General features: G+C 38.7%; 1 protein-coding gene across 1 annotated transcript; it reads left to right on the top strand.

Moving 5' to 3' along the window:
- The first annotated feature begins 1,473 nt into the window (after positions 1-1,473).
- GID8 (GID complex subunit 8 homolog) lies at positions 1,474-9,441 on the top strand. The gene is made up of 5 exons (XM_077832220.1): positions 1,474-1,589; positions 2,295-2,424; positions 4,340-4,536; positions 5,041-5,238; positions 6,622-9,441. The coding sequence occupies exons 2-5, from the start codon at positions 2,307-2,309 to the stop codon at positions 6,793-6,795; spliced, it is 687 nt and encodes a 228-aa protein (XP_077688346.1). The 5' UTR covers positions 1,474-1,589; positions 2,295-2,306; the 3' UTR covers positions 6,796-9,441.
- The last annotated feature ends 1,369 nt before the right edge of the window (positions 9,442-10,810 follow it).

Genomic DNA, 10,810 nt, shown 5'->3' with positions numbered 1-10,810 from the left:
AAAAATAAGTGTGCAAAATGGGTAAATGCAACCTCAAATACCTGTTTTCAATGGGGATAAGGGAAAATGAAACTCCCAGTTTTCCTGGAGGATTTTGCTGTATGTTGTTATGAAAATTTAGGCTTTTTTAATACTGATTTATCTATTTCTTCTAGGGACTGATTTTTTTAAATTATTTTTTAAACTGAAATAGCTAAATTGGTACCACCCATCATTTGGACAGTTAGCATAAAAATGGATCCGCACATTTATACCAGTAAAAAGAAAAGGAGTACTAGTGGCACCTTAGAGACTAACCAATTTATTTGAGCATAAGCTTTCGTGAGCTACAGCTCACTTCATCGGATGCATTCAGTGGAAAATACAGTGAGGAGATTTATTATGCTCAAATAAAATCTCCTCACCGTATTTTCCACTAAATGCATCCGATGAAGTGAGCTCTAGCTCACGAAAGCTTATGCTCAAATAGATTAGTTAGTCTCTAAGGTGCCACTAGTACTCCTTTTCTTTTTGCAAATACAGACTAACACGGTTGCTACTCTGAAACCTGTCATTTATACCAGTATAACTGCATCCACATTATGGGACTTGTCCAACTTGAAATATACCAGCCTAATTTAAAAAAATACGTTTGTGCATAGTGTAGACAAGGAAGTGAACAAGCTGTATTGCATAAGCAGAAGACAAGGCAGGCCAACGCAAAACACATGCAGCATAATCCCTACGGGTCCAGATGGCCTTGGCGTGCAATGGTGACATCAGGGCATCCCACTAATAATCCCGGCACAAGCGGGTTTAATCGGCATTCAGATTTGACCACAAATCCTACATGCTGAACTCTTTTCAGAGTAACAGCCGTGTTAGTCTGTATTCGCAAAAAGAAAAGGAGGACTTGTGGCACCTTAGAGACTAACCAATTTATTTGAGCATAAGCTTTCGTGATTTCGAGCATAAGATTTCCACAGTATGCATCCGATGAAGTGAGCTGTAGCTCACGAAAGCTTATGCTCAAATAAATTGGTTAGTCTCTAAAGTGCCACAAGTCCTCCTTTTCTTTATGCTGAACTCTGTGCCTGGGATTCATATTCATCCCACTGACTTTCATGGGCCTAATCGCAGGCCTGTGTGAAAGGCCCCGATGCTACAGAACCTATCAGACAGATCAGTGGCTGGGGAGCCCTGAGCGCGCCCTATAGCGCCGGCCTTGCCTCCTCTACCGCCCTGGGGGTTGGGCAGGGCCCAGGGGAGGGAGGATAGAGGGGATGCGGCCCGCCACATATCCACGCTGATTTTCTCCACCGCGTCCAGGCTGGTTAGTATAGTCGAGGCCTCCCTCCCGCAGTCTCTATGGTACTTCCCCGACCAGCCTCCACGTCTTCCGTAATCTCTATGGTGCTTTCCCCTCTAGGTCTTCTCTGGGTTTCCTCTTCCGCCATCTCAATGGTGCGTGCCGCTCCCCGGCTCCGGCCGGTGATTGGCTGGGAGGCCAGTTCTCGCGAGACGAGAGTTGTCCGCAGAGTCCCGGCTGAGCGAGGCGGCGGAGTGGGGTTTGGGTCCGCGCACCGGAGCCGGCAGCAGTGGCTCTTTAGGTAAGATGGCGCCTGTTGACCCTTTCCTCGCCTGGGGCGATGAGCCTCGGGCCCTGGCTCGGGGGAAGGGCGCGGAGCCTGGGGGTGGGAGCGTCAGGGCCCCGCCAGGGCAGAGGCTGAGGAGGGGTTTGGGGGCCCTGGGGTGTTAGGTGGCGGCAGAAGCGGCTCTAGTCCCCACAGAGCTCAGGAGGCCGGGCCCGTCCCCTCGTGAGCATCGGGGCTGGGGGAGTCTCTGAGGGGCGCGCGCTTGGTAGGGCCGAAGGAGCCTTCAGTGTCTTGGAGGTGGTACCGTAAAGCTCACGGCCCCTCGTGAGGTGTGGGGGATAAGGCCTGGCCAGCCTGTGTGAGAGACGGGCTGTGTGCCCCCTCGGAGAGGGTGATTCGGTGCATGGTATGGGTATGGAGGGGCGAGTGTGTACGGTGGCGTCTGTTGTATGTATATGGGTTGGGGGGCTGTATGCTGGGTGTGGGTGAGGTAGGGTGGGGGAGATGTATGTGGGTCGGTTTCTGTCACAGTGGCTGATCTCAAAAAAAAGCGTTCAGTTCTCCATTCGATAACTTTGTTTAGCCAACAATCTTCATTGAACCAGCAAAGAAGGTATTAATAAGCAAGCTGGTCCCACAGTTCTTATAGGCAAGTTAGACTTAACTTTTCTTTCACCTGCTGGTATTTGTGCCAAGTAAGATACTTTTCATTCCTTATAGTGAAAGTCCAGCATGAGTTATGCAGAAAAACCTGATGAAATCACAAAAGATGAATGGATGGAAAAACTCAATAACTTGCACATCCAAAGAGCTGATATGAATCGCCTGATCATGAACTATCTTGTTACAGGTAACAGTGAGCAATGGATGCTAGTATTACATTTAGTAGGTTGGTCTCTTTTTAGATCATTTGCCATTTATTTTAATCAATAAAATTCATTCTTACTAGAATGAGCTATTAAATGGTTGATACTAATAGACATCACTATTGCCTATATTTTCTGTGATTTCTAGAAAACATATTTTCTAGAATTCACAGAAAATATAGTTGATAATTATTTAATTAAAATAGTTTATAAGTTGGGTAAAGGAAAAACTAGTTCAGTACTGCCTTTGTAACGAATCACCCACACACTGTTAGCAACATGTTATTTTTGCTAAGTAAAACATTGGAGAACCAAATTTTGTTGACTTTGATTATATAGCCTCTACTGATTTTACCCAATATATATCTTCTGTCTGTTTTAATCTTAGCTTTTCTGCTAAAAAGATATTTCCCTTATGGCATTTCTGGTTTGGAACAGCGTTACCTATAACTGCACAGAGCTTAATATCACATCTTTTATTATACTATTTTCTTTAAATTGGAAATGTGTGATGGCTTCTACTAATGTAATCTGGACTGCATTGAACAAGCTGTGTCCACTCTTTTTTCATCACAGAGCAGGAGAAATTATCAGAAAACAACTTCAACTAATTTAGTTGAAAGATCAGACTAATTATGAGGCAATATATACTCAGAACAGCTCAGGAAGACCAGAATACTTAACGTGCTCGGCATCCAGAAACTGCAATTTAAGAGTCACCAGAAACCCTTCAGAAATTGTCCTTTGGCGATGTACATTAATTTTCATGGCCAGATGCACCATAGTGGAGATGGTCATATTCATCAAGCATGCATCTGAGCAATGGGAAACGCATTAGAGTGACCATGTCAAGTCTGTCATAAATTGTTTGTGTATATGTATGAAAGTAGAGTGTCTGTATAGTTCTGTGACTCTTTTTTCTGATGAAAAGAGCCTTCATGTGGTATGTAGATGGGAGTTCAGACTCTCTCATGTTTATGCTAATTATAAAATGGGTAAAACTATTTAAACACCAGACGACTGCAATTTTTTGCTATCATCTTTCCTGCAAAAGAATAACCATGTCCAAATATACCAGACAACAGAGTCCCAATCATGGGGTCAGTGGTAAACTTGAATCCTTCCTAGTAAAATTTTGTTTTATATCCTCTTTCACTTTGCATTCAGTTAAATATAGACTTTTATCCTATATTTATCTATATAGGAACTTGATGAATTTAGAGAGAATTAAAAGTGAAGTCTTTCTAGAATTATGCAACTTATTTAAATTAGCCTTTCGGAGAAACTTGTAAGTTCATATATTTTTAATCATGAATTTGTATTTACAAAAATGCCTGCGTCATGGAAAAGATTCCAAATAGGATCGCTTGGACATCTTGGTATATTCTCTTAACTTGGTTTATTAACTAGAAATTCAGAAAACAACAACATGTTCAGAAAGCAAGGGTCCATAGCATGGAATGTCAATATCCACATCATATGGCTTTACTCCAGGTGTCTAAAAGCTCCACAGGGTTATTACTGATCTGGTGCAGCCCAGCCTGTCTATAACCATGCAGTGTCCCCTCCTGACCTCAGATCTGATTTTAAAGGCTCCATGTGCAGGGACTTTTATCTGTGTGACTGTGTGACCAAAAAGTGCTGATGATGACTTCAGTCCTCTCCAAGCCAGTTCTCAATAATATATCCCTATTACTGAGAAAATCAAACCATCTTATGCCCAGGAATTCCTTTTAGCAACATATATGAAATGTCTCCAGCCTCCTAAGGTCTTGTTTAAGCAACATCTATGTTTCAGATCCATATAAGACAATTGGAAGTATACAGGTTTGATAAATCTGTACTACTGTATATAGCTTATTAAATAGAATTCAGATGTGAAATGTGTTTATATTTCAGAGGGTTTTAAAGAGGCGGCAGAGAAGTTTCGGATGGAGTCTGGAATTGAGCCCAGTGTTGATCTAGAGACTCTGGATGAAAGGATAAAAATTCGAGAAATGATACTGAAAGGACAGATTCAGGAAGCCATTGCATTGATAAATAGTCTCCATCCGGAATTGTTAGATACAAACCGATACCTTTACTTTCACTTGCAGGTAAGACCCAGTGATTAGTTTGTATCTGGAATTGTTTGGAGACTGAAGAAAGGATGTAATTGCAAGCATTCACTGATGTGGTATGGGATGTGATTTTAACTGTCTGTTTCTTATGTTATGGCATGGAATGCAGTAGCGTTTTAAAGAGTGTTTTTAGTTTGTATTTATTAATATATACAACATAACCATATTCATCTTACCTATGATTTATAAACTCCCAAATTGCTGATGGTTAGTCATGTCTTCTGGAAGCAGTTACAAAGTTTCTTTAAAACCTATCTTCCAGGTTTTAAATGGCTCCAAAATCAATTGAAAAATAGGATTAAGTATACTACTGTTAGTCCAACAAGAATGTATTTGTGAATTTTAATACTGACAAAATACTGATTTAATACAGCTTTGCAACTTAATTTGTAGGAGAAGAAATGGAATACCTAGAGCCTAACACATTAAACATCACTTACACCTCTATTGACTAACCTTGCTTTGTTCTTACGTATATAGCAGCAGCATTTGATTGAACTGATTCGGCAGCGTGAGACAGAGGCAGCCTTGGAATTTGCTCAGACTCAACTGGCAGAACAAGGAGAGGAGAGCAGAGAATGCTTGACAGAAATGGAGCGCACGCTGGCATTGCTTGCCTTTGATAATCCTGAAGAATCACCATTTGGAGACTTGCTCAACATGATGCAGAGACAGAAGGTAATGAATGCTCAAATGAAAGCTCTTTCCACTTTTGTTTATCCTTGGGGACAGCTAATATTACAATAGTTTGTACATAATTACTAAATATTTATGAACTGGTATGGAGAACAGAAGTATTTCTAAAGCTGAGACTTCTGTTATAACAGCAATATTTTTAGAACACGCAAGAACTTTTGTAATGTAAAACATCCGCCATTTGTGAAACTATGGGCTTGCTTTGTCCATCTTTTGATACAGTATAACTACTGCAGTTTCCTCTTTTACGCTCCTCAAACTTCAAGGTGTTCAGAATGATGCTGCTAGTGCTGCCGTCTTGCTCTAGGAAACAGGAGCATATTTCCTTTTCACTGGCTTTCTATCCACTTCTGAGAGCAAATCAGAATTGCTCTTAGTTTTGTTTTTGTTTAATATTACTTGGATTTGCTCATTTTGACCTTTTGTTTTTCCAGCTGTGTTCCTCAACTGCTGCCACTATCCCTTCTGTTTGTTTTTTAAATCTGGAATTCCTTTTTATAGTTAGATGTAGGTAACACAGCATAACTTTAATTGCTGCTTGATTTTGCTTAGACTAAAACTGTAACAGATTGGGGTAGATCCTAGAAGCATCAGAACAGTGCTTCCTATATGCAAGGGTTTTGAGAAGCTAAAATGGCTTAATTTCATCTTGCTGTTTCTCCTCCCACACCCTTCCTTCCTAATTTGGGAGCTGCTAATAGAATATGAAAGGTAAACTTGTGCTTTCTGGTGTTGTGCATTAGAATTGCCCTATGTAGGGAAGGTAAGGCAGTTGTAGACTTCCTTATGGAGGGGATATCAAGGGAACTATGTTCTCTCTTACAGTATTTTTTATAGAATTGTTTAATCTTCTATTCTGGGGAAAAATGGCTGTTATTGCACAAACTGGTAGTGGAACTTCAGAGCAGAATTTTTATCTTGAACTTTGGAGAGGCAAAAAAAAACACAGTGAGGTAATTTTCTATGTGGTTAAGTTGCTCTAACTTGTGCTGGTCGCTCCACCATCAGGATCCCTGTGGCACATTGATTTCTGGTCTTACCTCCTCATCCTCACCCTTGAACTTCCTTTGTGCTGGGTGGGCCAGGAGGGGCTGGCATGGTAGCCTTATGCCAGTTGAGCAATCCTCAGCTGCTGCCTTAAGGCAGATTTAACACCTTGTGGCACTGCTGTAATGGTGTGGGAGAGGGTTTAAAAGGCCAAATCCTGAACTCCTCTTACTTGTTTTCAGTGTAATGTGAGACCAGTCAGGTGTTTAAGCTCTGCTTTTTCTAACTTGTACTCAGAGGAATTCATAAACTCTGCAAGACATTCTCCTTCAGTTAATATATATGATCACTACTCTAAGTTCAATATTTCTTTTCCAGGTATGGAGCGAAGTTAACCAAGCTGTTCTAGACTATGAAAATCGCGAGTCAACACCCAAATTGGCTAAATTACTGAAACTACTTCTGTGGGCTCAGAATGAACTGGACCAGAAGAAAGTAAAATATCCCAAAATGACAGACCTCAGCAAGGGGACAATTGAGGAACCCAAGTAAATTGTGTGCAGATGGACACCAAGAAATCTTAGTACTGCACAGTATACATTTATATCAGTCTGTGACTGAAATATTTTTACTACAGTACAGAACTCAACAATTCAGATTTTTTTCAACGAACATCTTATTTAAACAGAGAAAAGTCCCTTTTAAATGCTGAGAAAACAGCATTGAAAGGCGCTGCATCTCTTTGAAAGTCTGATTTAGGCTATGCACTATCATACATTTTAAAAAAATCCAATTAGATAGGAAAGAAAATAATGGCATTTTAAAAAGTACAGTGCTCAAGGTTTCTAATTGGCTACTGATGCTTAGTTTAGTGGCCAGTGAGTTAAATGGGGTTAACTATTCAGTTAAGTTTAACTCTCTCTCATTTGAAATGTATATAGATCAGTGAATATTTTCTACCTTATGTTAAGTTATAGCAAAATATGCATTTCCCCTTAAAACTAACAACTGGTCAAGTTTTCATCTAAAAATTTCTTACTGTACGGCCAATCTTTTGCATAGGAAATAGTGTATAAACTTGTAAATCATAATTTAAGGACTTTTTTTCCTTGTTTCTGACTCTGGTGCTTTATTTATATGGTGAGAGCTATGTTCACAGTGGATCAATGACCCATCTTTTCACAAGTAGTATTGCTGGAAATAAAAGTTTCTTTTTAATTTCAAGAATGACCAAATGGCCTCCTGAAATAAGACATTAAATCATATATTTAAGTAGGGTTTTGTTTTTGATTATTCAGGGATTTTTTCCTTATATTAAACTTTCACCTCTAGTCACTGCAGTGATGCCAGCTGGTTACTATACCTTTAATGGCCACTTGGCTTGGTTAGCTGAAGTCTCCTCGGTGATACGGGGGAAGGCGAGAATCATAGACCTTTTTTGCGCAAGTGTCCACCCTTACGCAGGGTCTGCCTTTGTGGAATAGCTTGCAGGATTTGGGGGTGGGTGGCATAGTTTGTAGTGTGCTAGTGGTAACCATTCTTTTGGCATATTATGCCTTGGATGAATCGAGCAGTGACATTACAAAACCCTTTTCCATAATCCCAGTGACTTCATATCTTTCTGAAGGGATGCGGTTCATCTTCAGAGCTGTACTGTTGTTTGTTGGCTGTTCCACTCGTGTTAGAAACATTATAATGCTTACATACGAGGCCCTGATTTTCTTGGTCACTGAATTGTAATTTGGGTGTAGGATGTTTTGCTGGATGTATGACTTAATCTTTCATTACTTCATACTGGTATATCTCATAGTATTATGTACTGACCTTTGCCAAATTGAGATCTAGATCTTTAAAACCCATACACTGAGTTATTACAAAACTGCTGAACAAAGACCAATTTGGTGGAGGAAATAGCATAGTATCACAGTGCACTGGCAATTTACGCTCTACCCATCAGATACTGTGGATATCCTAGTCTGGTAGCTATTACCCTGTAAATTGAAACTACTTAATTTTCTGGAATACTTACACATCAAACTGTAAAAGCTTTACAGAAACACGACTTAGAATAACAAAACCTGTTACTGATTGCTTTACTATGAACACTGTTTACTTGTGTGTAGCTATTTTCTGGGGGAGACAGTTGTCTCCTAAGAAGCTATAGAGATACCTCAGTGCCAAGATTAGGCTAGGTGATGGATATAAAACACAAGACTGATCTGTCCCATTTTACTACTGATGGTTTTATTTGACATCCTAAGGCTTTCACCATACGCAACTCTTGTAATTCATACAAAACTGTAATGAACTTTCATTGGCCACCACCTGCAATAATGAGCTGGTTTTATTTCACCCTCGTTGGTTATTCTAACAATTTACCTGAACTGAGAAGATAAATACTGTTTTCAGTCAGTTGCTGTTTTTAAAAAAAGTATAATATTTTAATTTGAAATCTATATGGTTAGTGTAATTTTGTTTAATAACAAACTGCAGAAATTAAACTCTGTTTGCTCTGATTCCTTCATGAACAACTGATCAACTTTTCCTCCAGTCTGACACTTTTTGTGCTGATCCTCATCTGAAGCTTTTCCAGGAGGAAGTGGAAAGTGGTGCATTTTTGTGGCATGACTAGCATTTTTCTCTGTGAGAAATGCGATATTACAGACCTGGTTGAAGAGTTCACCATACTTTTAGAATGCTGCATTAATTCCATATAGTCTTTGGGCGAAGTGCATAGATTGCTTATTTTTTTTTCCATTAAAAATAACGTTTTCTAAGAGGTTGAAATATAACATTTTAGTAAAGGATTATTTGAGTTTGTTTATTAATATACCACATTGATAAGCAGCTTTAATCTGTAAAGTCTTTAACTGCAAGAAAATATTCAAAAGCTATGCATTTTACAGAAAGCATAAAGATAGTCATAATGGTACTTTTAGGGATCTTTATATTAGTGTATATAATTTGCATATACAAATATAATATATATACTCTGAAATATTCTTGAATGGTAGGGGCTGTGAAACATAACTTATGGAAATACTGTGCACAGTAAATGCAGACCTGAGTACATGAATGAATTTTTGTCATGCATGAGAAATGTCTTATTTGGTAACTACTAATTATTGGATTTTGTTATATCCATCATTGTTAGATAACCACTTTAACAAGTAACATTAAATACCACTTTGATCAGTTTGCTGTTAGTGTAAATATATTGTTTTGTTCCACTTCACATAACAAAATGGTACGAAGATAGATTTCTTTGCGTATGAATGATATGGCAGCACCTAACTATGATCTGTTCTAAGCTCACTGGTGGCAAACAAATATAGTAAATGTTTGCTATGCTATTCATATCCCTACCACATCCTTTCTTTTGTTGAAAGAAGATTTGCTTTATTAGTGATGTGAACACAATCAGGATGTAAAATATTCTGCTTTGTAAAGATATCTGAACTGTATTTGATTGGATATAAACTTCCCATATTTTCATGATGGTTACCTACTTAATTGTTTCTGCCTCTTGGCTGTTCCCATTATTCCATTTTGCCAATCAAATATGAAAGGTAAACTTTTACTTGCTGCTGCTGTTCAATAGTTTTCTATGATGGAGGAGCAAAGAGTGGATCTACATATGGGTGAAGTACTGAAAAAACTCTTCTACCCCAGAGAATACTGTCTACAGAACTGTTTTTTAATTTTCAATATTAATGGCTGGGAACTGGCTATTACATAGAAACTATCAGATTATAATTTTTATCTGGAATTTTTGGAGACACATGTTTAAGTACAAGGAAGCTACCTGGAAAGCAGATTGAGGTGAAGTTTTTAAAAGTTAAGTACACTCACATTCTACATAACTTTTTTTTAAACAGGATACCACTGTTGCTGTAAAACCACATAAGGAAACTGCAGCAAGAAGGCAGAACTTTTTTCCGCTGCATGTACGATAGGCACAAATGTAAAACATGTTAATTACACTATCCCAGGACGGGGTTTTTTGTATTTTGCTTAAGTTGTAAATATCCCTCTGGTTTGCACATTTAAAAGTGCAAGTTAAGAAACATTGCTTGAGTATTAGAGCTGTGTGTTGCTCAGCTTCTTTACAATACCTTAATACCCAACTTTTTTATGAAAGGTTTTAAATTCAGTAGGAGTGTGATCCCAGGATACGTGTATCTAGATCATCGTTGCCTTGTGCTTTTAAGAAACAGAATGCTATTTCCAGATCATTGTTGGGAGAAAAATAAAAAATGCGTAATACTGCAATTCATAAGCTTTAAAATGTTAGTTGTTCTATATACTCTTCTGATATGGACTATATTGGATTGTAAATATAATCTTAAAGTGTACACCTTGTCCTCAAGTATTAATATAAGCTTTCATTTGGTGTAGAGTGGATATATTTTGTCCTCTTTGACTGCCTTGTATCTACCCTTTGCAGTTTTCCTAAGAAGCATAAAAAAGAGAAAATACAGTAAGCTGTGTAGTTGTCAAATAGAGCATATTTTTCTGCTCCAGCAAAAGAGGTTCATTGTAGGGATAAGACAGGGAAGAAGAAAAC

Source organism: Eretmochelys imbricata, chromosome 13 (assembly GCF_965152235.1).
Source record: "Eretmochelys imbricata isolate rEreImb1 chromosome 13, rEreImb1.hap1, whole genome shotgun sequence".
Taxonomy (NCBI): Eukaryota; Metazoa; Chordata; order Testudines; family Cheloniidae; genus Eretmochelys; species Eretmochelys imbricata.
The sequence above is the reverse complement of the archived record's forward strand: the minus strand, read 5'-3'. Positions and strand labels throughout refer to the sequence as shown.

What these genes read in the sequence shown, in the direction of transcription:
- GID8 (XM_077832220.1), top strand. Translation starts at nt 2,307, where the DNA reads ATGAGTTATGCAGAAAAACCTGATGAAATCACAAAAGATGAATGGATG. An exon ending in CATGAACTATCTTGTTACAG is followed by an intron (nt 2,425 to 4,339) that starts GTAACAGTGAGC and finishes TTTATATTTCAG; the next exon opens with AGGGTTTTAAAGAGGCGGCA. An exon ending in ACCTTTACTTTCACTTGCAG is followed by an intron (nt 4,537 to 5,040) that starts GTAAGACCCAGT and finishes TTACGTATATAG; the next exon opens with CAGCAGCATTTGATTGAACT.